The sequence below is a fragment of the Lactuca serriola genome, chromosome 6, assembly GCF_051521515.1.
Source record: "Lactuca serriola cultivar US96UC23 chromosome 6, Lser_US96UC23_V15, whole genome shotgun sequence".
Lineage (NCBI taxonomy): Eukaryota > Viridiplantae > Streptophyta > Magnoliopsida > Asterales > Asteraceae > Lactuca > Lactuca serriola.
Genome location: NC_136413.1, coordinates 62,477,317 through 62,502,487, shown reverse-complemented (window position 1 = coordinate 62,502,487; position 25,171 = coordinate 62,477,317). Strand labels below are relative to the sequence as shown.

The window sequence follows — 25,171 nt, the reverse complement described above, 5'->3', positions numbered from 1 at the left end:
AAAAAATTCACAATAAACCATCTAATGTCAATATAGCACCAACCATCCATGTGATTGAATTTTTCATAACACCCAAAACACGAAAAGAAACATTCTCAAAAGTTTTGAAGTACAATTTAATTCCTTACTCCATAATCGGCGTATAAAAGCTATAAGTGTTGAAATATTTTAATAATTTAAAAGTGTATAAAGGATAAAAAATTTAATTATATAAATATTCAATTAAGCTCGCGAGCTTACTGAGTCGGGTATTTCACTACTCGAGCTCGACTCAATAAGGTACTCGAGTAGCTCGAGCTCGAGCTCGACTCGATTAAAGTCGAGTTGATTTTGAGTAATTTCCAAACCGGGCTCAAGTTTCTCGTGAGCTGTCTCGTCTCATTTACACCCCTAGTTCTAGTTAATGGATCAGCTATGCTAGAGTTTCTTATCAGGAGGGTGTTGAGCCAAGGAGATTCGTTGTCTCCTTTTCTTTTCATTCTGGCTATGGAGAGTCTGTATGTAGCTTTTGTTAGAGCCAAGCAAGAAAGTCTTTTGGAGATATCAAAATAAACAGGATGAAGGAAGAGATCTCTCACTTGTTTTATGTTGATGATGTTGTCTTGATTTATGTTGAATCGTTTTCCTCGGCGACCTTCTTCTTGGAAAGCAAAGTCTATATCTAATGGTGGTCGGCATAAAATATTGAAATCCATTCTTTGATCCATTGGGACTTATTCTATGTCTATTTTCTATGTCCTTCTTTTAGTTTTGAGATCTTTAGAGATCTTACAAGCTTGGTTCTTTTCGGGTGTATATTTGGGAAAAAGACGTATGCATTAGGTTAGTTGAGATCGTGTTGTTGCTAGTAGAAAGGAAAGGGTTTGGGAGTAGGTAGTCTGTTTTCCTTCAGTAGAGCTCTATTGTTCAAATGAAGGTGGAGGTTCTTTTATAGTACGAATGCCTTATGGTGACGATGGGTGTTATAGTTCTTTACTCCACTCCAGGTCCCCTCATGATCCTTGGAGCGACATTCTTAGATCCACTCAACAGTTCAGATTCCTACACATCTCTCTATGCAGTCTCTCGTTGGGTAGTCTGACTCGGTCATACTTCGTTTGGGACCTCTAAAGGTGTTTGATGTTGTTGTTATTATTGCTTTTTGGGTTATTTGGAATAATAGGTATTCCACTCTTTTTGGCGCATGTGCTCTTGGTGCATGTGCTCCTAGGAAATCTTATATTTTTTATTATGTATTTGATAGATTATGTTTTTTTTATTTCTAATAGGTATAAGAAATCTAAATTACTTTGGGTTGGTTGGCTTCATAACCCTTCTCTATCTTGTGCTACTATGTAATGGTTTATTTCTAAAGTCTTGCTAGTTTTTTAATAAATCTCTGTGTTTCCAAAAAATAAAAAATTAAAATATAAAGTATCATTTTATTTTCCTTTTTCATACTCATTTTCCCGCAAAGTATGCGAAATGAAGATAACATCCATAAATTGCTTTCTTTTTATCCAAAATATGTATTCACATGATTATCCTTACTAAAATTCGAGCATCACCTATTTGTTTACTTCACATCACTAATCATTACACGAACTACCAAATTCAATACACATGAAATCTTATATCCTAGATCGGACTTCTTCAACAAGTACACGTTTGAGAATCTTCCCTGAAGCCGACTTCTGAATGCGATCTACAAATATCACTCGCCTCAATTGAAAATAAGGTGCCACCTATATGATCATTTATAGTCCAATGAGTATCTTCTTTTCTAAAAAATTATCACGAAAAAGAATATGAATCCTTACCTGGTTAGCAATGAACCTCTTAACATCTTCTTCATTTAAAAAACAGTTTGGAAACCGAACCACAAATGCAATCGGGACCTCACCCCTTTCATTATCTGGATACCTAATAGAAACGATCATAAAGTGTTTATATAGAACCCTAAATAACAAATGGATATTAAGGTTTGTAAAAAGATTTTCTTTTTGACTTACGGGATGACTGCAGCCTCTAATATTTCAGAATGTGAAAGCAAACGTGCTTCAAGCTCTGCGGGTGCAATCTGAAGAACATGAACGTACATCAAAGATTAGAGATTATCAACACAAGATCTTTATAATATATGCATGATCAAAACATTTTTTACCTGAAACCCATTAGACTTAATGAGATCTTTAACTCTATCAACCACGAACAAATAACCTTCATCATCAAGATATCCAAGATCGCCAGTATGTACGAAGCCATGTTCATCTATAGTAAGCATCGTCGCCTGAGGATTATTGAGATAACCTTGCATCATACTAGCTCCTCGAACCCATATCTCGCCAATATGATTAGGAGGAAGAGACTTGTGGTTATTGGTATGTAGACTAACTATTTGAGCCTCGATTCCTGGTAAAAGCCTCCCGGTTGAACCGGAGAATACTCCATGCTCAATAATTGGACTCCCCATTGAGATGGCTGCTGTTGTTTCAGTCATACCATATCCCTGTTGTATACAAGCTTGCAATTATTACTTCATTTAGAGTAAATTACATGAATGGTCCCTTTTCTTTCTGAGTTTTATCATATTTAGTTCAAGAAATGATACATTTTTCAAATTTGGATGAAATATCAAGGTTTCATATCAAATTTCGTGCCTGAAATCTTGAAATAAGGATAAAAATTGATATAAGACCATGCAATGAGGGCCAAAACGGATTAAGGTTTCTTTCTTGAAATTAACATGTTATAATGTGAAAGAATACGGACCATTATGGTAATTTTCTCTTAAATTTATTATCTCAAATTCAAATGCAATTGAAGTTTACCTGAAGAACGAAAACATGAGGGAACCTCTTGGCGCACTCCATTAACAGCCCTTTCCCTAATGGTGCACCACCCGAAATGATTACTTTCAGTGACGAAATATGAAACTTCTTGATCACATTTTGCTTAGTGAAAGAAAGTATAACAGGTGGAACAGTCCATAAATGTGTCACTCTATACGTATCGATGTTCTTTAAAACCCCATGAAAACTAAACTTCCCCATTGATACAATGGTATTCCCTTCCTGTAATTGAGAATATAGTATAACCCCAAATGCGTATATATGAAACATCGGCAAGAAACACAAGTGTACGTAATCTTGTTCCCCCATTAATCTTTGATCAGAAGTCACCATTTGTGAAGCTGCGATGAAGTTCTTGTGGCTCAAAATTACACCCTGACGAACGCCTATTGTCCCAGAAGAGTAGAGTAAGGCCGCAGTATCATCTCCTCGAATCGAGACATTAGGAAGTTCTGAGACTCACCCAGATTTTGAAATCAAATCTTGATATGAAAAACACCCGTTTCTTGAACTTTTTGATCCTAAAAACACAACCGGGAGTCCAAAGTTTTCAACTTTTTGGTACAATTCTTGAACGGTGATGATGATTTTGGGTTTAGAGTCTTGAATTTGTGTTGATAGCTCTTCGACGGTCAACTGAGGGTTGACAGTGGTGACAATGGCGCCAAGAGCGATGATTGAGTATGAGCAGATGGGGTATTGGATTGAATTGGGGGCGAAAATGAGAACGACGTCGTTCTTGGTGATACCCAGGTGGTTGTTTAAGGCGTAAGAGAGCTTGGCGACGGTGGTTTTGAATTCGGAGAAAGTGAGGGTCTCGCCGGAGTCGGAGTCAAATAAGGCAGGTTTGTTCGGGTAAGATGAAATGTTGCGGAAGAGAAAAGGAATCATTGATGCGTAGGGGTCTGGGGGAATGACTAGTGGTGGCCGGAGTGATCGGAATACACCGTCGCCTCCATACCCAGAATTCTCCATCGACTCTCTGCGTCTCTGTAACTGCGAAAGTGTTCTGGTAACAAATGGTTTCCAAATGCGCGGTATCTTGATTTCTTGATCTCTTATACGATCAAACTTGTAATCCGTATATATTTTTTGTTCTTTATATCCCCTAATCTAATAAATAAGTACATTTATGCCATATGTCAATTGCTAAGCACCATCCCATCGAATTTTCCCGCTCTAAACATCAATGTGAATTTCCAAAGCTTTGCCCTTGCAATCGAGGATATAACCCGTTCCTTCTTTTCAGTAGATAGATTTAAATAAGGTAATTCCATAATCTACTTTCCTGATTTTGTGGAGAAATTTGAATTCTTCTTTTAATTAATTTCAATTTGATATAAAATTGACACGAAATCACCGATAATTTATCACATCAAAAAAAACCAGGAACTCCAATTTTGATTCGATTTTGTAGCCGGTCTTCCTGACTTCATATATTTAAGGTGTTTTAAACCATCTTGGAATGAAGAGCAGATAGATTTTATAATGGTCGGAGAATGTTCAAAAGGTATCAAAGCATGTGGAGAAGACGATCATCATTTTGATTTTGAGGTATATATATTCTATTTATTTCTCTATGGTTAGGATGTAACCGATGCATCAAGGTTTGGTTTACATAGTACCAAATCATGATCATCGTAGTGTTACTCATCATTGAATCCGAAGTTCATCATCGAAGGCATGTGTTTGTTTCTTTTAACGTTCTTTTTAGCTTAACAAATTCCATTAGTATGTACTCCAAGATATTAACATGATTTTTGTTCGTATAAAACATGGCCTTCTTTTAATTTTTATTTGCTATTGACTTTTTTTGGTAAAAATAAGATATGTAATTTAACCTCTGATGTTGCTAAACCCTCTCGAAGGTTAGAAATTTCAGTCTGTGTTTCTTCTACATGTTTTATTTTTTGCGATAAGATCGATCTTATGTTGGTGTTTTGAGGCAGTTTATGCCTACAGGCTACAACGCCTGTCCCTCTAGGAGTTGTATGATTGTCAAACTGAACAGAGGAACCTGAAGTTTATAATTCATTGAATGTTCAATTGCCCACAACGTGTTCGATCATTTGCTTGAGTGAGTTTTGTAAGTTTATTAGTGACTTTTGAGGTCAAGCGAAAACCAATTTTGCTATTTGAAAGCCAATAACTCCGACCACTGCCATTTAAAATCCTAACATCAATTTTCTTATCTGTGTGTTTCAATCAAGATTCTGGTGCCATGGGTGATTATCTAGCATCTACAACTCCAACCATCTTTAAATACTGTCATGATATGTCCAATGCTTCAATCTGATGCTACCCTGCTCTCTTCCTTTATGGTTAGTTCTTTCCATCTCATTCCCATCTTCCAGTTCACACCCAAAACCATTGATTTTTTAAAACGAAATCAGTACATAAACTATCTCGCTTGAATTGTAAGCAAAAATTGTTTTTTTCCGTGTGCAAACTGATGATGGCAGGCATGCATTGATATTGTATTCCACCATTTTTCATCCACATGTGGTCGTCAGCCATCTGACAGCGGTCATAACCGATTTCTCTTCTTCTACCTTCAAATTTTTCGTTCAATAAGTTCGAACCAAGAATGTCATTGTATGTATTTGTTTTTAAAATTATCCATTTCGATTGATGGCTTCCAGTTTCTTTTATTTAAACTCCCATTTTAGGTTAATGCATATCTTAGGTTTATCATTATGGGGTTTTTGAGAAGACTGTTGAGGATCTTGAGGGAGGTGTGTTCATGTTTTGTTGTTTCCAAGAAAAATGGGTGTGTATTAACTGTATATGATCTATGCATGGTTTCTACAGATAATTGATTCTAAATGCCACCTATTCTTTTATGAAATACGGCTAAGTAATTACTCCAATAATAATGACCTTATTAACATGTTTATAACTGTTCTAATGGTTTTGGTTAGGTTTTTCCATGATCGCTCTTACCTAAGTACCGTAGTTTTATGTGTGAAAATGGTGTTATTTCTGTGCATTCTCTGAGTTATTGGTTTTCTAGCTGTAGTTTATTTCTTTTTCTTAAAGCGATCTAATTATTATTGGTTGTATATTAATTCCATGTAACTTTTTGATATATTCGTTTGTGCAGGTTGTCTATGTTCCTTTTTCTATGTACAAGATAAAATAAAGCTATATAGAAGATTGTAAGAGAAAATATTATTTGTATTTTCCTTGGTGTGGTGCATGTGTTTGCCCATTTATTATGTTGATTACCCAGTTACATCTTTTGCTCTTATATTTTTGCCTAAGTGGTCATCAAGTTGGAAATCTCCTTAGGAATTGGTTATTTTTTAATTAACTTCCAAGTTTCTATTTCATTTTTTTGGGTTTAAATTAGATCCTAAAATGCGTGTTCAAAGAAAAAAAAATCAACGAAAGGCATAACTTGGTGTTTCATTTTTGGTCAGTTGTCTGTTTAGATCAACAACAACAACATTATAATACGAGATGCATGGTTAGCTGGTACCGACATGTCAGTAATCTATTTTGGACTATTGGAGTGTAGATCTGTAGGAAAGTCACATATGGGACCATGGGGTGTTCTTTGTCCCAAATGATAAGAATAAAAACTATGTTATACTTGATCGTAAAATTGGTGTTTCAAATTAACATTGAATTACTATAATAAAAATAAAAATTGTAATAGCAATAATAATAATGATAATATACTTCAGTTATTATTGCAAGCAACATGTTTTAGCATGTAAATTTATCTTATAAGAAAGATTTAATGCTAATAGTTAAAAAAAATCTTATGAGAAAGGTTTAATGCTAATACGAAATGCTTCAAAAAAGAGTAATCAACAAAATTAACTATTTGCTATCTACCGAAGGAAACTATTTGATAAAGGAATTTATTCGCCGAAAAAAAAATTATTCATTCACCTCTTATTGATAAAACATCTAAGTTTACAAATAAATCTTTGTTTACAAATGTATGCTTAATGATCATACTTTTGAAGTTTCAATATTTTTTTTACTTTGTCACCCGTGTATTTCACGGGTTGTAACCTAGTAATAGTATACATTTGATATGTTTCATGTACTTTAGTGACTTTTTAATTAAGTTAAACATAAATCAACCGATTATTCAAAATATTAATATGTTATATTTTATAAACTTTTTTATAGTATTTTTAATTTTAGTTTTTAGACCGGTAAATCGTGTGTCATCATAATTGACTTGTCGTTGTTTGCTAACATAGATGTCACATTATATCTCTAAATATTATTAAAAGAGAACCCTTAATTCATCAATCAAGCAATCATGACCTTTGATTGTTTTTCAATCCTATATTTTCCACCATTAGATCAAATTGATGATATCATCTTCACTAAACTTTTGGTCAAACATCGTTTTTGTAACTTACAATCATAATTCCTGATTTTTTGGGATTGAAATCAACAATCATTTCCGTTTTCTAATAGTCTCAATTCTTTCCATTTTTAATCGATGTGCTACAAGGAAAGAGTTTATTCCAAATATATTTTTGTATACTACATTTATTTCATCCACAATTATATGAAAATTTTATTTTTTACCTAATATAAACCTTTCTAAAATTCAATTTCTCAATCTCTTTTTATATATAGAATTACAATTACACATCTATTGTTATTTGACAAATTTCGTCTCCACCTATAATGTTTGCTCCTTTGTAAGGGTTTTAACCATAAGATTGAGCTTCTTTTAGTACTCTTCTTTGTATGTTCATCATTTACCCCTCAATAGATAGCACAACCGGTGAGTTTATTTTTTTTATTTTTTTATTTTTATTATTTTTATTATTTTTTTTTACTTTCTTTGCATATTTTCTTTTTGTTTTGTGAACTATAAAATCTCTATTATGTGTCTATGTGTCTTTCCTATTTAGTCGATTTCATCCCAGATACATTTTGGTGGGTGTTCAATCTTCAAAACTTTAAAATCTTCGATGTTGGTAGGTGCTTAATCTTTATTTTCTTTTTTAAATTCTCCTTTCATTCTTTATAAAATAAGCATGCATCGTTTTTGTAACTTACATTCTTAACTTACAGTCATAATCCCTGATTTTTTGGGATTGAAATTGACCCTGATTTTTTGGGATTTAAATCAACAATCGTTTCCGTTTTCTAATAGTTTCAATCATTTCCATTTTTAATTGAGTGCTATAAGGAAAGAGTTTATTCGTAATCTATTTTTGTAGTGCATTTATTCCACCCATAATTGTATGCATGATTTATTTTTTACCTAATTTAAACTTTTCTAATATTCAATTACTCAATCTCATTTTATAACTAGAATTACAAATACACATATATTGTTATTTGATAAATTTCATCTCCAATTATAACGATTGCTTCTTTGGAAGGGTTTTAACCATAAGTTTGGGCTTCTTTTACTGCTCTTCTTCGTATGTTCATCGTTTACCTCTCAATAGATAGCACAACCGGTGAGTTTATTTTTTATTTTTATTTAATTATTTATTTTTTTACTTTCTTTGCGTATCTTTTTTTTTTCTTTTGTGAACTATAAAATCTATATTATGTGTCTATGTGTCTTTCCTATTTAGTCAATTTCATCCCAGATACATGTTGGTGGGTGTTCAATCGTCAAAACTTTATAATCTTCGATGTTGGCAGGTGCTTAATCTTTATTTTCCTTCTTAAATTCTACTTTCATTCTTTATAAAAAGAAACATGCAATTGTCTATTAATTGAGTTACACCTTGCACAAATGATTGAATTACATCTCATCATATGAAGTTGCTTCAAATGGCCATTGAAATTTCATTTGATTAAATGTTTTGTACCTTGTAATAAGAAAATGATAAGAAGGATACGGGAGTTGATGATTGTGAAAATGCATACAAGGTGTTTGATTGAATGTATGACTAAAATTATATTCACATACATGAACAATGGACATTCAATTCACTTTTTATGAAATTTGGTCTATGTTTGAATTTTTCTGATGAAATTTATTTATTCCTAACACTTTAAATTTTATAAAAATACTTGAATATGCTAAAATGTGTTTACTGGTATAGCTTATATTTATCGAAAATGTAATATGCATACGTGGCTATTGGAACACACCGAAAACAATTGATTTATTAAAAGAACAAGTTGTTGAATGGTTTAAGGATCAAATACAAAGTATCGACATCTTTAATTTGACAGATACCCTTTATTTTCCTCAAAGATAACGTAAATTATCATGTGGTGAAAGCAATTTGTGGTTGCTTGGAGTAAAAAACCAACTCATTACACGTAATAGTGAGCCAAAAAAATATGGTAATCAAGAATAATTTCACAACTTTTCTATCCTTGAGTTTAACCATTTTTTTATGGTTTTGATCCTAAAAAGATTTTAATTCCAATTCCAATCCTTATTTGAGGATTTTGCATTGTCTTTGGCCCCTCTATCATTTGTTTTGTTGTGTAAAATAACTTTTGGTTGGTAGTAGTTTTTTTGCAGTGGATTTTCCAAACTATTTTTGTTTTATTTTGTTGATTCAAATTTATTTTAGTGGTTCTTAGATTATGAAGTACCTCATGGATTCGAACCGAAGCTCATTTAATCAGATCTGGAAACTAATCATTTTTGTATTTATTTCATTTCAGTAGATCTAGAAACAAGATCTATAAAAATACAAACTTTTATTTGTATTTTTGTTTGTTTCAGCAAACCTAGAATCATAGATCTTTTCGTAACTTCAGGTTTAGTAGCACCTTTTTATTTTCTTTTCACATATGTTCAATTTACTCACATTCTTTTTTGCCAGTTGATCTTTTCCTTTATATCATTCCATTTTTCTAATACACCTCAATGACTCCAAGAACAGAAACATGATGGATTAATATCACAACAATAGCTTAATGGCTTAATATCACAAAAATGTAAAAGTCAAAAGTATATTTCAATTTAATTCCTGATTTTCATGTATTTATGCAAATATCTTATGTTTTTCATAATTTATTTTGATCTGACTTTTATCCTCTTATATCTTCTATACAAGAAAATATTGTTTAGGTCCATGATGAGAATCTCGCGGTTGTTGATCTCGAAGCTTTAACACCATCATCCAGTGCCGGGAAGCGCCTTATTGAAATTGTTGCCACCACTGACTCTTTGGAGTGGTCTTCTTCGAAAGGTGGTGTTGTTTCCGCTACCTTGAAGATCCCAAAAATGGAAAAATTAGGGTAATATGAATCCACCCATCAACATTTTAAATTTCATCTTAAAGATGTTTACAAAAATTTTCTTTTTAATCTTTTGTGTGTTGCACTTTTAATTGTTGGTTTATGGATTTTTTTGGTCAAGTCTTTTACATGTTTTTGAAATTTGGTTTAGATGTTATTTGGTTTGAACACGATGTTATTTGTGTTATTTATGACAATTTCATATTATTGAATTATTTTGTGTTAATAAATATTATGTTTCTTTTACTTTCATTCATGATTTGATTTTATAGCATTTATTTTATGTACATTATTATTGTGCATGAACATAGCATATATCGTATGCCTACAAGCTTACTTAAAATCTATGCATGTTTAATGTATTATCGGTTAAGTCATTTGAATACTAAATTACAATGTTTTTTCTTTTATCATATAGGACATAAATTTTTGATCATTGTAACATGATACTTGTGTCGTGTTGACACATACAAATCGATATATATATTGGTGTCAACATGTTTGTCGCGTATCTTATCACATGTCTTTAAATATGGTAAGTTTACAAATTTCATTTTCAACACCACTTTTTTTATTACATATGCTATTTCACCTTCTTTTATTCATCAAAATGAAATTTAAATTTTATTTGTGTAAATATACATCGTTTGCATATGGCAACAAAATAACATCATACACCCGAATGTGCGATCCACATTTATTTCGTCAAGGTCGTTACTTTCACAAATAAACAATAAGAGTAAATTATTCTTAATTTCTTTTATATTATATTTACACCCACATCTTAAATCATATAACATCAATTTTAATTTCCCAATATATTAAGTGTTATCATAAATTTTTTAATACATATATGTCTATAATGTTTAATTTGTATAAGTTATTTTTTCCTTTAATATCGTATTTATTGTTTGATATATATTATTCTTCTTTAGTGCATGCATGTATTCCCAATCTATTTGTATCCTGTACGTATTCCCTCTATAATTGTATAAATTTATTTTTTACCTAATTTAAACTCTTCTAATATTTAATTCTCTTATTTAAAGGTTTAGAAATCATCAATATCAGTGTCAGTGTGTGTCTCTCTCTCTCTCTCTCTCTCTCTATATATATATATATATATATATATATATATATATATATATATATATATATATATATATATAACCAAGAACACAAACCAAATCAAACGTAGGTGTGAGAATTTATGACACGATACGACAAAAATACACGACACGAAACGAAATTGGGTTGAAACTAAAATTTGAATTCGTGTTCGTGTTAACTGTAAAAAACACGATGTCGTGTCGTGTCGTGTTCTTGTTCAAAATTCGACACGAAATTGACACGATTTAGTAGTTCTATATCGTGTTTGTCGTGTTGTATTTGATAAAATATTCATTAAATAAACTATTTTTTAGTATATGTTTTATTTATCATGTCGTGTCGTGTTTGACGTTTTTTAGTTCGTTTGTTTTCGTGTTAGTTAAAAAAACACGACGTCGTGTCGTGTCGTGTTCTTATTACATAAAACATTGTTGTGTCTTGTCGTGTCTGAAGAAAACACGAAACGATAGCACGATTTGCCACCCCTAATCAAACGTATTGAAATGAGTGACATTTCATATGCTTCGAGAAAGAAAAATTTAAAAGTTATGTTAGTAATATTTTACCCATCAGCTCTTCACCAACCACACCACTGTCTTACATCACAAATGGCAAAATTCATATTTAAGCATTATCTTTATGTTTTCAATGCTTAAATATCTATAATGTTTAATTTGTATAACTATTTTTCCCTTAAATTTCGTATTGAGTGTTTGATATATACAATTGTTCTTTAGTGCATGCACCCTTTTCATCCGGTGCTCTAAAAACACTATCACATTATGACGTGAATATATAGTTTTACGTTTAACAGTAACATGAGGCTTCAATTTCATTGTCCAACTAATGATTTGATGAGACAATCATTTTTTGAATGGATTCTTAAAATTACTGAAGGTAATATTGGTGGTCCTAATGATAGTGAAGCTGAAGTTGACTTTCCAGAAGACGTTATCGATCGCTCTATAGGTGACCATATTCTTTCAGTTGAATTGACCATTTATCCGTCTTTTCAAAAGCATCTTGATGATCCATCATATTTTCAAGATAAAACTATTTTGGTCCCTACAAATGAAGAAGTTGATGCTATCAATGACTACATGTTAGGATTGATGAAAGATGAAGGGAAAACTTATCTTCGGATTCTTTATGTGAGACAGAGTCAGCATATTGTTTTGAAGAATCAGTTTACTCTCTGAATATATTGAATGCTTTTTAGGCATCTGAAATTCCCAACCATAAACTTACACTAAAAACAAGTGTTCCTGTCATGTTGCTTCGTAATATTGACCGAACCACATGTCTATAAAATGGTACGAGGTTACAAATAATTAGACTTGAAAAACATGTAATTGAGGCACGAGTTATAGCCGGTAGATTCTTCAATGAGACTACTTATATATCTCGCATGTAGTTAACTCCGTCTAATAAAAGAATTCCCTTCCGTTTTCAGCGGAGGCAATTCTCAGTAGTTGTTTGTTTTTCTATAACCATTAACAAGAGTCAATGACAACCATTATCAATTGTTGGAATGGAATTTGCGTAGACCTGTATTCACTCATAGTCAGTAATATATAGTTGTTTATTGCGTGACAAGTAAAAAAGGCTTGAAGGTACTCATATGTAACGATGAAGGTCGTCCAACCAATAAAACAAAAAATATTGTCTACAAAGAGGTCCTTCAACGATTATAGATAATTAGAAAGTTCGTTTTATTTTTTAGACATTTCAATATAATCAATAATATAAATTCTCTTTATGTTACTTTATCTTTTTTTTTTTATTGTGTCGGTTTTTTTATAACTTTATATGCATTTTTTATAAGTTCCCTGCGTTTTACGCGGGTCATTATCTAGTTATAATTATAATTATAAACGTAATTTCTATTTATGTACGTATCTTTCTAAATTAATTTAAAAATTTTATGCTATTTTAGTTAAGCCACCAACCCTTAGGGCATTCTTAAAGTCTATATAATTTAATAGATTGTCACATTATCTTTCTACAATTTATACAACTTTATTTTTTTTTTTCTACAATACATTAAATTCTACAAAGTACAATAGAATGTTATAAAATGTAATTTATAGAAAATAATCAGAATTAAAAACTTTTTTTTTCCATTGAAAAGTTTAATAGCCATTGAACTCAAAATCCATTGTATACCAATATGGCATCTCATAATGGTAAAGTTTCATCCATTGAATGACACCATTATAGATCTTCTTAGTACCCTTTCACTTGAGACATACAAAGTACAAACCCTAATTTCCATCTACTTTGTATACATAATTTTGCACTAAAAGATATGATAAAATAACATGAAGACGACATAAGGCAAATCAACAACAAATTTTGCAATAGATTCTTCTAGATTGCTAATTTTTTTTATTTTTTTTTAATCTATATTCATAAATCTTGGGATCATAATATCAATATGCATGACACTCTAAACTATACATAAGAGCTCACACATTTGCTACAAAGAAAACAAAAGTATCAAATGCCAATGATATAAATAAATGTTGATTATCCATACATGTTTTTATGTATTTTGTCACTTTTGCATGAGATAACTTTCAAAACAACTTTTCTCGTAATGGAACCCCCACCACTGAAGCCCATGATGGTAGGAAACCCTTGTTAGATCCAAAAACATATTTTTACGTCTTATCATCAAAAAACCAAAATACATGTGGATGTAAGTGTTTATCTTCCTTCAAGGGGTCAATCAAGAACTTCATTAGTGCTTCGTTGTTAGCGAAAACCACGACATATCTAAACATATTAAATAGAACGTACCTAAGCATATTGTGTAGGTACTTGAAACCTATGTAGAGATGCACACAAAAACCGGTTTCACTATTCAAAACTGGATCCAATCCTTCAGTATTTTACTGTAACACCGTGATTTTTCACCCAATTTTTTTTTAAAACATCATTTTACATAATACGTTAGCGGAAGTTTTGTTTAACTATTATGAAAACATCATCAACATTACTTTACTATCAAAACAAATCCATCAAAATAAAAGTTCAAAAACCAACTCAAAACAAGTTCTCAAAAATCAAGTGTAATGAAGCTCCACGACATGACCAAAATGGTATCATTACTAAAAGCAGAATAACCATAACTATCCAAGAGTCCCCATCCTCACCAAGCCATCAGACTATGCTACGTGTACCAATGCAAGACAAACAACAAGCAAAGAAACAAACGTCAGCAAATGCTAAGTGAGCTAATCATAAGTATAGTGTTATGGAACACACATATCCCAAATGGGTCAAAGAAAGCATCATATAAACATGCATGCAAACACTCACATAGTATGGCATTAGATACATCATATAATCATCATAATAATGTTAATTAGTTATTCTTGTTTGGAGCCTTTACTTTTAGTTACACTTCATTATTCATCTTTGTAACTAGTTATTACTTCGTACACCGCTATAATATTATAAGATAATATTAATCATCATTTTCATCATTAACAATTACTCTCCTCTTAATCACCATTGTAATTGTTATTAAAATATTTCCTATTAATAGGACTCTATGTTCATCAATAACCCTAAGGTAAGTATCTCGTTCGCTACTAACGTGACCAATATGACCTAATGCACTAAGTGAGGCACGACTCTCACCCGTAACATTGTCCTTAGTTGTTGTTGCATTCACACATGGTGTTCGGGTAGACATTCCATCAATCGCAGACACTACTCCAGTCTTGGAAACCTTGGACCATGCCCCAAGTGGTTGCCTAGAAAAATCACTCAGCGTCGGTTCTAGCTTAAGCTCTTATCCTATAGCTATCTTCCAACCCACTAGGTCATCATATAATGTGGATAGGATACACACCTATATCTAGGTTGTTACCCTTTGCCCCACTAGTGTGTTTCCATTTTAATTATGTGACAAATGAGAAGAGTCTGTCACTAACCACTGTTAGGAGAGAGTAGGAAAATAAATGTAATAGCTTAATATTGTAAAATTTGATTTATGAGATAATAAGAATCAAATATGTGGTTACATTTATAGTTAAATCGACTGTTAGGCTCAAAAATAAGTTTCCAAAATAATGTATCGTCTTCTAAGTTGCTTAACATATTTGGAAAGTATTCGTTAATGTGATCCCAAGGATATAAGATTCCTAAAAACTCGACTGGAAATGAGAGTTATATATTTTATAAAAATAAAAATCAACCGCGTAATTAAAATTAATTATGTCGAAGTAGCACTTACAGATTGGTTGAGTTTTGACTAAAAGTAAAAAAGAAGAGATTCGTGGTACTCCTTAAGATAAAAAATTTAGGACAAAGAATACCAAAAACGGGATCCATATAAGGGAGATATGATTTTTGTAAAATCATTTATTTTTACCCCCATTAGGCACAAAAATGAAAGTCATAACTAGCTAAAGCAACCTAAAGGAGAGTTGTAGTACTCTTTGAGATTGTCACAAAGATATAAAGTGGGCTTAGATCAAAGCTCACACTCAGAAGTTATGATTTTTACAAAATCATTTCATGCGCGCGATGTGTGTCCCTCTGCCCATCGTGCACCTGACATTGCATTCGAGTAAATTGCGAGTGACGTGGCCAATTGGGGAAGTGACACGTGGACTTCTCTAGATGGAGACAAGGTGATCATGCATGATGTGCAAGATCCTTGCGACATACGCACCCAAATTTCGTGCCTATAAGTAGAAGGTAGTACAGAACCTAGGATGGAGACACGGTGATCTCTTGACATTGCCACTTATATAAACTGTTTTGAATGACCTTGCTACCTTATATCCTAGGATGGTAACCCCGTAATATAAGAAGATAGAGAGGTATATTTGGGTTTTTCCTCAGCCTATCCAAGGTTTAGTCTCTGCCTCAAATCCAATCACCTTCGACGACACTAAGAGACTAGCCTTTAATATGACAAATCAAGAGATTCTTCGTGGTACGATGGTCCGGAAGGCTAAATTTCTGAAGGTGGAGAGTAGAAATAGGAAGTTTAGAAATGAATAAGGGAAGGCTAGGCAACCAAAATAAAAAAAAAGGGAATTGATGTTTACGACAACCTCGACAGGGACTACCGCTGGAAGTAGCCCAAGATGCAATGAGCGTGGGTTTCGTTACAATGGAGCATGTTGGATTTTCACCAACTGCAGCAAGAAAGGCCATCTTGCTAACATATGTAAAACCCCAACCAATCGAGGAACCACAACAATAGAAGGTTGAGCATGCTATGAGTGTAAGGAAGTTGGACACATCAGGAAGGATTGTCCAAAACTGAAGGGACAAGGAGGTAATTCTAGGAGTAGAGTATTTGTGATAGGAGCCAAAGAATTCATCCAAGATCCAACGGTAGTTACGGGTATGTTCCTAATCAATAATTTATATGAAAATATACTTTTTGATACCGGCGTCGATAGAAGCTATATTACTCTCGAATTTAGGAAATTATTAACCTACTCATCTAGTAAACTTAGGGTAGCCCATAGAGTAGAAATGGCTAACGACCAAGTCAGTAGTACCCAAGAAATACTTAGGAACTGTAACTTAACATTAGATAATTATGATTTTCTCGTTGACCTCATGCCTATGGTCATTGGAAGTTTCAACACCATCATCGGTATGGATTGGTTATCCCATAACCACATCGAAGTCTTACGCTTTCAGAATGCATTACGTCTACCCCTACCAAATGGAGAACCCTTAATCGTTTACGGTGATAAACCCCATAAAAATCTTAGGATAATTTCTTGCATGAAGGCCAGAAAATACTTGAAGAAAAAGTATTATGCCTTCTTAGCTCATATTGTTGATAGGAAAGACAATAAGATCAAAAAGATCGACGAAGTACCTCAGGTGTATGATTACCCTGATGTATTTCTTGAAGATCTACCAGGTCTGCCGCCAGCTCGACAAGTAGAGTTTAGGATAGATCTAGTTCCAGGAGCCGCCCCAGTATCAATGTCTCTTTATAGATTTGCACCATCGGAGATGCAGGAACTGTCCGGCCAACTACAAGAACTTCTTAATAAGGGTTTTATTAGACCAATCTTCTCGTATTGGGGAGCACCTGTTTTATTTGTCAAGAAGAAGGACAGATCTTTCTGGATGCACATGGACTATAGAGACCTAAATAAGTTAACCATTAAGAATAGGTATCCACTTCCCCGAATAGACGGTCTCCTTAATGAACTGCAAGGGTCTATTTATTTCTCTAAGATCGGTCTGAGATATGGATATCATCAACTTCGAGTCATGGAGGAGGACATTACGAAGAATACTTTAAGAACGCGATACGAAAATTATGATTTTTCGGTCATGCCCTTCAGATTGACCAATGCCCCATCTGTTTTTATGGATCTCATGAATTGAGTGTGCATGCCCTACTTAGACAAATTCATGATTGTATTTATCGAAGATATTATGCTATACTCACGAACCAAGGAAGAGTATGGGCAACATCTCCGGGTGATCCTAGTGCTTTTAAGAAAAGAAAATTTGCATGAAAAAATCTCTAAGTGAAAATTTTGGAGAAGAGAAGTGCACTTTCTAGGACATGTGGTAAGCAACAGAGGTATTCATGTCGACCCTTCCAAGATTGAAGCGGTAAAGAATTAGGAAGTACCCATGACCCCAACAGAGGTTTGTCAATTCTTATGACTAGCACGCTATTATCAAAGACTCATAGAAATTTTTTCTCGTGTAGCCAAACCACTCACAATATTATCCCAAAAAGAAGTAAAATTCATTTGGGAAGACCAATAGGAAACAACCTTCCAATGTCCAAAGGAAATGTTGTGTAGCACACCGATACTATCCCTTCTAAATGGTACTGATGACTTCATAGTATATTGTGATGCTTCGCATCACGGGTTGGGTTGTGTATTAATGCAAAGGGAAAAGCTCATAGCCTACGCCTCATGACAACTCAAGGTGCATGAGAACAACTATACGACTTAAAGTAGGGAGTGGTAGTTTTTGCCCTGAATATTTGGCGTCATTATCTTTACAGAAAAAAATGTATAGTTTACACGAACCACAAGAGTCTGTGGCACAACTTTGATCAGAAAGAGCTCAACATGAGATAAAGGAGATGGTTAGAGTTGCTAAAAGACTATGATTGTGAGATTCGTTATCATCTAGGCAAGGCTAACGTTGTAGATAATGCCTTGAGCCATAAAAAAATGAGTTAAATCTCGTAGAGTCAAAGCACTTGCGATGAATATTCAGTCTAACCCAATCTCGCATATTAGAAGTGCTCAACTCAAGGCTTTAACGGAAGAAAACGTTAAAGAAGAAGGCCTCAGAGGAATGGAAAGACAACTACAGATAAAGGATGATGGAATGAGATATTTCATGAACCGAATATGGGTTCCGAAATTTCGAGAGGTCAAAGAACTAGTTTTAAATGAGGCCTATAGGACTAGATATTCCATCCATCCTTGAGCAGATAAGAGGCATCTAGATCTAAAAGCTCTTTATTGGTCACCAAACATGAATGTTGAAATAGCAACCTACGTAGATAAATGCCTAAGATGTTCCAAGGTCAAGGCAGAACATTAACGACCCTTAGGATTGTTTCAACAACCAGAGATTCCTGAGTGGAAGTAGGAGCAAATTGCAATGCACTTTGTTACCAAATTGCCAAAGACTACTACAGGTTACGACACAATTTGGGTAGTTGTCGATGTATTAACAAAGTTTGCTCATTTCATACCAATAAAAGAGACGGATAAGATGGGGAAGCTGACCAAGACGTACCTTAGAGATATCTCCAGATTGCATGAGGGTACCCTCATCTATTATATTTAACAGAGATAGAAAGTTTACCTCCCGTTTCTGGAAAATTTTGCAAAATTCCTTTAGTACTCGCCTGGATATGAGTACAATCTACAATCCTCAAACCGATGTCGAAAGTGAGAGGACCACTCAAATAATGGAAGACATGCTTAGGGCATGTATAAAAGATTTCGGAAGTGCATGAAATACTTGCCTTCCTCTAGTTGAGTTCTGATACAATAATAGCTATCACATGAGCATTAAAGCAACACCGTTTGAGGCTTTATATGGCCAAAATGTCGATCTCTTATTTGTTGGACAGAAGTTGGCGATACCCAAATGGACAAGAAATTCGTACGGGGTACTTTACAAATAAGCCTAGAGATTATCCATGAGATGACTGAAAAGATAGTGCAGATACGAGAGCGCAAGAAGATAACATGTGACCATCAGAAGAGCTACGTTGATATAAGGCGCAAACCCCTAGAGTTCCAAGTGGGAGATAGGGTGATGCTCAAGGTATCTCCTAGGAAAGGAGTTATAAGATTCAGAAAGTAGGGTAATCTGAATCCGAGGCACATAGGACCATTCGAAATCCTCGACATGATAGGTCCAGTTACCTATCAACTTAAGTTACCCCAGAGTTGAATAACGTGCATGATGTCTTCCATGTGTCTAATCTTAAAAATTTCCTTTTCGGCGATGCGCTTGTCATTCCACTTGATTAAATTCAGATTAACCCTAAACTGAACTTCGTCGAGGAGCCAGTCAAAATCATGGACAAAGAGATCAAACGACTCAAGCAGAGTTCGATTCCCATTATTAAGGTATGATAGAACTCTAACCGAGGACCAGATTACACATGGGAACGAGAGGACCGAATGAAGGACAAGTATTCTCACTTGTTCGAAGGAAGCCCAACGATAAGATAAAATTTCAGGACGAAATTTCCTAAATGAGGGAGAATGTGACAACCGAGAGGAATCCGTCACTTACCATAATTCAGTAGGAAAGTAAATGTAATAGATTAATATTGTAACATTTGATTTATGAGATAATAAGAATCAAATATGTCGTTACATTTACAGTTAAATCGATTGTTAGGCTAAAAACTAAGCGTCCAAAGAATGTCGTAAACGGGATCGTTTGAGAGAAATATGGTTTTTGTAAAATCATTTATTTTTACCCCCGTTAGGCACAAAAATAAAAATTTAAAACTACATAAAGAAACCTAAAGGAGAGTTGTAGTACTCCTTGAGATCATCACATAGATATAAAGAGGGATTAGATTAGACCTCGCACGAAGAAGTTATGACTTTTACAAAATAATTTTGTGCGTGCCTCTTCCTGTTGCACAGCTGACACCAGATTCGAGTAGATTGTGAGTGACATGGCCAATTAGAGAAGTGACATGTGGCTTTTCTGGATGGAGCCACGATAATCACATGCGACGCGTAAGATCCTTGTGTCGCGCGAATCCAAATTTCGTGCCTATAAATAGAAGGCAGTGCAGCCTCCATAAGACCCAAGAACCAAGCACAAACATAAGAAATTTCAAAAATCCCTCTCTCCCCTCTTTTATTTTGATCCTAGGGTTCTCCTAAGGTTTGGGTATGACTCATTAGAGGCTTCCACATTATTGGAGCTAGCATTCAAAGAAGCGTTCTTCAAAATACATTAGTATTTGCGATAATAGCAATAAGGTATGTGGTTTAAACATTTGTGAATTTCGATTTTAGCTGAGGTTATTTAGAAGTTTCAAAGTATGTTGCTATTATGAGATAAAACATAGAATTTTCTAGGATTTCTATGCCCATAAGTTAGTTATGTGAAATTATGCAAGTACATTGAAGTAATATTGAAAACCCATCATGTCATATCCTCCTTGGCCTGAAGATTTGGGTTCAAAACAATGTTGGACTGGGATTGGACAAAACAATGTTGGACTTAACTGGATGAAACTCAAATGAACTGGACTAGATTGGTTATTTGTAAAGTGTTTGGTACCAGTGGAACGGTACAGAACATGATGTTAACATGACCATACTGCCTAAAAGATATATACATTTCTTCTGTAATATATATATATATATATATATATATATATATATATATGTGTGTGTGTGTGTGTGTGTGTGTGTATGTGTGTGTGTGTCAACATCACAATTCATAAGCACAAAATATTGATCCATTAAATTATTAAGGTATCTTCATAAATAAATTCAAATGCATGATTAATAATATTTGAGTTATAAAGTTATAGAAAAACTAAATGGAAAATCGATGGAATTATAACAAAACATAGTTTATAAAATATATATTTTCTATGTTGGTTGTTGTTAGATATTGTGTAAAGAAAAAAGTAAATAGCTAATATGTGAAATCGAAAAAACTTGATTGTAGTAATGGTGTTGACGGCAAATAAAAGTGTGGAACAAGTTCAGAATAAGAAAGGTAAAATTGGTTGTTCAGCACAATAATAGAAATGGAAGGTAATTAGATGGGATTGCTATCGTCATTATAAAAAGTGGGACAAATGTGGTTTTGGAACACAAAATAATAATAATAAATAAATAAATAAAAAGAGAAAAAAACATGGTTGGGGAATTCAAAGTATTGGAGCTAGCATTCAAAGAAGCGTTCTTCAAAAAAAAAAAAGAATGGAAGAAAAGTGTATTAGGAATTCAAAGTAATGCTTCGATTAGTAAAAACAATGGAGATGAAAGATGTTAATGAGAGGGCAAGGGCAAGAGAGAAGAAGGTTATTTATTTTTTTTTCTGAAATATATTTAGTTCCACTTTGTTCCACCATTTTGTACGGGACTAAAATCCAACAAAGTAGTCGCATTTAACTTAATCAAAGTCTAATCTTATTCTAGTCTCGTCCATGCCAAAATGCTATCCAAAACAATTTTGTTTTGTTTTTTCCAGTCTCATGTACCAAAAGATGTCTTACTAAACATATCATATTTAAGGGATAGATAAAACTCTTAAAAAGTTGCAAATGAAATAAGAAATGCAAATTATATATCATATAAGTTCGAAAATTCAATTTTTGGATTTGATGGTCATTTTGTTAAATGAAATAAAGTTTGGTTTTGGATTGAAAAATTACATGTCCTCTAGGATTTGTTGGTGTTTTGGAGAATGGGTAAAAGCGTTGGATTATTTAATTTTAAGCTTGACTTTAAATCTCAATTATTGGTAAATAGCACACAACTATAAAAGCTATCAATGTTGTTCAATCCGGTTTTGCTTGGTAAGGCTTTGTTTAAGTTAATTTTATATGTGCCCTTAATTGATTTTAAGTTTGACTTTAAATCTCAAATATTGGTAAATAGCACACTACTATAAAACCTATCAATGTTGTCCAAACCGGTCTTGCTTGGTAAGGCTTAATTTGTCTAAGTTAATTTTATATGTTCCCTAATTGCTTTATATATGAGCTAGTAGAATATATTCCCATTATTTGACTATTTATAGAAATACATAATTAACTACATATAGTAGCACAACCTTAGTCTATTACATAAAACTTTTACAAAGTGACTGAGTAAACTATTAGGAACTCTTATCGGTAGCATTTTTAATCCAATATGTGTTATTAACAATTCATTTCGACAATATCAAAATAAAATTTTAGTACAAATTTTCTTTTTACACCACATTAACAGTTTTTTTAAATTGAAAACAATATCACAAGAACTTCCAAATTCATATATATGAAATCTGTTACATCCTGGATCGATAGTGTTCAACAAGTAAACGCCTAAGTAATTTCCCGGAAGCCGATTTGGGAATGTTGTTCACAAATATCACTCGCCTCAACCGTTTATAAGGTGCAACCTATCAATTATATTCCGATGAGTATTATCTTTTCTTGAAAAACCCCACGTGAAAATACAAATCTTTACCTGCTCATTGATGAATCTCTTGACATCTTCTTCGGACAAACAGCTGTTTGATGACTGCACCACAAACGCAATCGGGATTTCACCAGCTTCAGCATCTGGAAACCTAATAAAGACGATAAAGTGTTCATACAATCATACATACCCTAAATGAATATCAAGATTCGTGAAATATTGCCTTTTTGACTTACGGGATTACTGCAGCATCTAGTATTTCAGAATGCGAAAGCAAAAGTGCTTCAAGCTCTGCTGGTGCAACCTGAGCATGCACGTAAGGATTAAAGACTATTTTGGCCATGCATGCAAGAAAATATTATAAAGAATCTATCAAAACAGGATCTTTACAAGATATGCATGATCAAAACATGTTTTAATTACCTGAAACCCTTTATACTTAATGAGTTCCTTAAGTCTATCAACCACGAATAATTGACCTTCATCATCAAAATATCCAAGATCACCAGTATGTACGAAACCATTTTTATCTATCGTAAGCTTCGTGGCGTCAGGTTTATTGAGATACCCTCGCATCATGCAAGCTCCTCGAACCCATATTTCACCAGTTTGATTTGGAGGAAGAGGTTTATTCGTATCTACACAAACTATTTGAGCTTCGATTCCAGGTAAAAGCGTCCCAGTTGAACCAGAGTGCTGATGGCCCATAATTGGACTACCGAGTGAGGTGGATGCTGTCGTTTCAGTCATACCATATCCCTGTTGCATGGAATGTTGTAATTAGAGAAATTTACGAGAACGAATTATTTTTTTCTAAACATGGTAAGAATAGAAAGATCAGGGACCATATCTGTAACTTCGTAATCAATTTATTATCTCAAATGCAATTGAAGTTTACCTGAAGAACCAAAACATGTGGGAACTTTTTGGCACACTCGTCTATCAGTTCTTTCCCCAATGGTGCAGCACCCGAAATGATTAGCTTCAATGACGACAAGTCAAACTTCTTGACTACATCTTGTTTAGTTAAAGCAAGTATAACTGGTGGAACAGCCCATAAATGTGTAACTCTATATTTCTGTATGTTCTTTAAAACAGCTTCAAAACTAAACTTTCCCATTGATACAACCGTATTCCCTTCTTGTAATTGAGCATATAGTATAACCGCAAATCCAAAAATATGAAACATGGGCAAGAAACGTAAGTGTACATAATCTTTCTCCCCCAATGATCTTTGATCGGAAGTCATCATTTGTGAAGTTGCGATGAAGTTCTTGTGGCTCAAAATTACACCCTTACTAACACCGGTTGTCCCAGAAGAGTACAATAAGGCCGCAGTATCATCTCCACGAATCGAAACTTTAGGTAGTTCTGAGACTGACCCATATTTTGAAATCAAATCTTTATATGAAAAACACCCGTTTCTTGAACCTTTTGATCCTAAAAACACAACCGGGAGTCCGAAGTTTTCAACTTTTTGGTACAGTTCTTGAATGGTGATGATGAGTTTGGGTTTAGAGTCTTCAACTTGTTTGGATAACTCTCTGATGGTATATTCAGGATTGACGGTGGTGACAATGGCGCCAAGAGCGATGATTGAGTATGAGCAGATAGGGTATTGGATTGAATTGGGGGCAAATATGAGAACGACATCGTTCTTGGTGATACCAAGGTGGTTGTTTAAGGCGTGAGAGAACATGGCGACGGTGGTTTTGAGCTGAGTGAAAGTGAGGGTGTCACCGGAGTCGGCGTCGTATAAGGCAGGTTTGTTTGGGTAAGATGAAACGTTGCTGAAGAGAAAGGGAATCATTGATGTGTTGGGGTCCGCTGGGCTGACTAGCGGTTGCCGGAGTGAACGGAATATTCCGTCGCTGCCATAACCGGATTTCTCCATCGACTCTGTGTGTCTCTACTCTCTAATGATCTCTATAACTGCGCAAGTGTTAGAGGTTAAAACGTATAAGGAACTCCCCCAGATGGCTCCAAATACGCGACATCTTGATCATTTATTGAGGTTTTTGTTTTGCTCATACAGTATTACTTGTAGTCAATAGCTTCATTCTTGATCTTTTTATTATAAACACATATATTCAATTATTCATATATACCCCAATGTTGAGATAAATCGTGCACCACTACGATATTAATTTATCTTAGGTAAATCGAGTCTAATGCCAAACCAGTTTCAAACTCTAGTTTATACCAAAAAATTGGAGTCCATTTAATAATATGGTTATATTTTTTATTTTATTTTTTTATCAATAATTATCTCCAGTTTTACTATGTTCTAGTCCTACAGTACTGGACCTCAATGCTTTTACATGTACCATTAGATTTCTATTTAAAAATTTTGGTTAAATACTTAAGTGATTTTAA

The 25,171-nt window shown here is 33.6% G+C and overlaps 2 protein-coding genes, 1 long non-coding RNA gene and 1 pseudogene across 5 annotated transcripts; 2 read left to right on the top strand and 2 right to left on the bottom strand.

Annotated features, from left to right (window-relative positions):
- Positions 1 to 1,471: 1,471 nt before the first annotated feature.
- On the bottom strand, positions 1,472 to 3,806 carry LOC145058954 (putative CoA ligase CCL7; annotated as a pseudogene). Its single transcript, XR_013686584.1, has 5 exons — positions 2,811 to 3,806; positions 2,144 to 2,488; positions 1,992 to 2,059; positions 1,800 to 1,902; positions 1,472 to 1,724 (listed from the first exon to the last, which is right to left on the bottom strand). The product of XR_013686584.1 is annotated as a putative CoA ligase CCL7 (transcript).
- LOC145058955 (uncharacterized) lies at positions 3,648 to 6,081 on the top strand. Of its 2 annotated transcripts, none has more exons than XR_013686585.1 (5): positions 3,648 to 4,098; positions 4,221 to 4,385; positions 4,781 to 4,908; positions 5,042 to 5,152; positions 5,935 to 6,081. It is a non-coding gene; the product is annotated as an uncharacterized LOC145058955 (long non-coding RNA). The 2 variants fall into 2 exon arrangements; XR_013686586.1 differs by having other exon boundaries at positions 4,781 to 4,917.
- Positions 6,082 to 11,959: 5,878 nt separating this feature from the next.
- On the top strand, positions 11,960 to 12,340 carry LOC145059832 (uncharacterized). The gene has a single exon (XM_079007608.1). It carries the CDS (start codon positions 11,960 to 11,962, stop codon positions 12,338 to 12,340), a length of 381 nt encoding a protein of 126 aa, XP_078863734.1.
- Positions 12,341 to 22,661: 10,321 nt separating this feature from the next.
- Positions 22,662 to 24,724, bottom strand: LOC145057941 (putative CoA ligase CCL7). The gene is made up of 5 exons (XM_079005858.1): positions 23,694 to 24,724; positions 23,219 to 23,554; positions 23,032 to 23,099; positions 22,844 to 22,946; positions 22,662 to 22,775 (listed from the first exon to the last, which is right to left on the bottom strand). Exons 1-5 carry the CDS (start codon positions 24,687 to 24,689, stop codon positions 22,662 to 22,664), a joined length of 1,617 nt encoding a protein of 538 aa, XP_078861984.1. The 5' UTR covers positions 24,690 to 24,724.
- Positions 24,725 to 25,171: the final 447 nt, after the last annotated feature.

Coding starts and splice junctions, on each gene's coding strand:
- LOC145059832 (XM_079007608.1), top strand. CDS start 11,960: ATGAGGCTTCAATTTCATTGTCCAACTAATGATTTGATGAGACAATCA.
- LOC145057941 (XM_079005858.1), bottom strand. CDS start 24,689: ATGGAGAAATCCGGTTATGGCAGCGACGGAATATTCCGTTCACTCCGG. Junction 23,100..23,218: donor TTAAGTATAAAGGGTTTCAG/GTAATTAAAACA, acceptor GTGCATGCTCAG/GTTGCACCAGCAGAGCTTGA. Junction 22,947..23,031: donor CTAGATGCTGCAGTAATCCC/GTAAGTCAAAAA, acceptor CGTCTTTATTAG/GTTTCCAGATGCTGAAGCTG.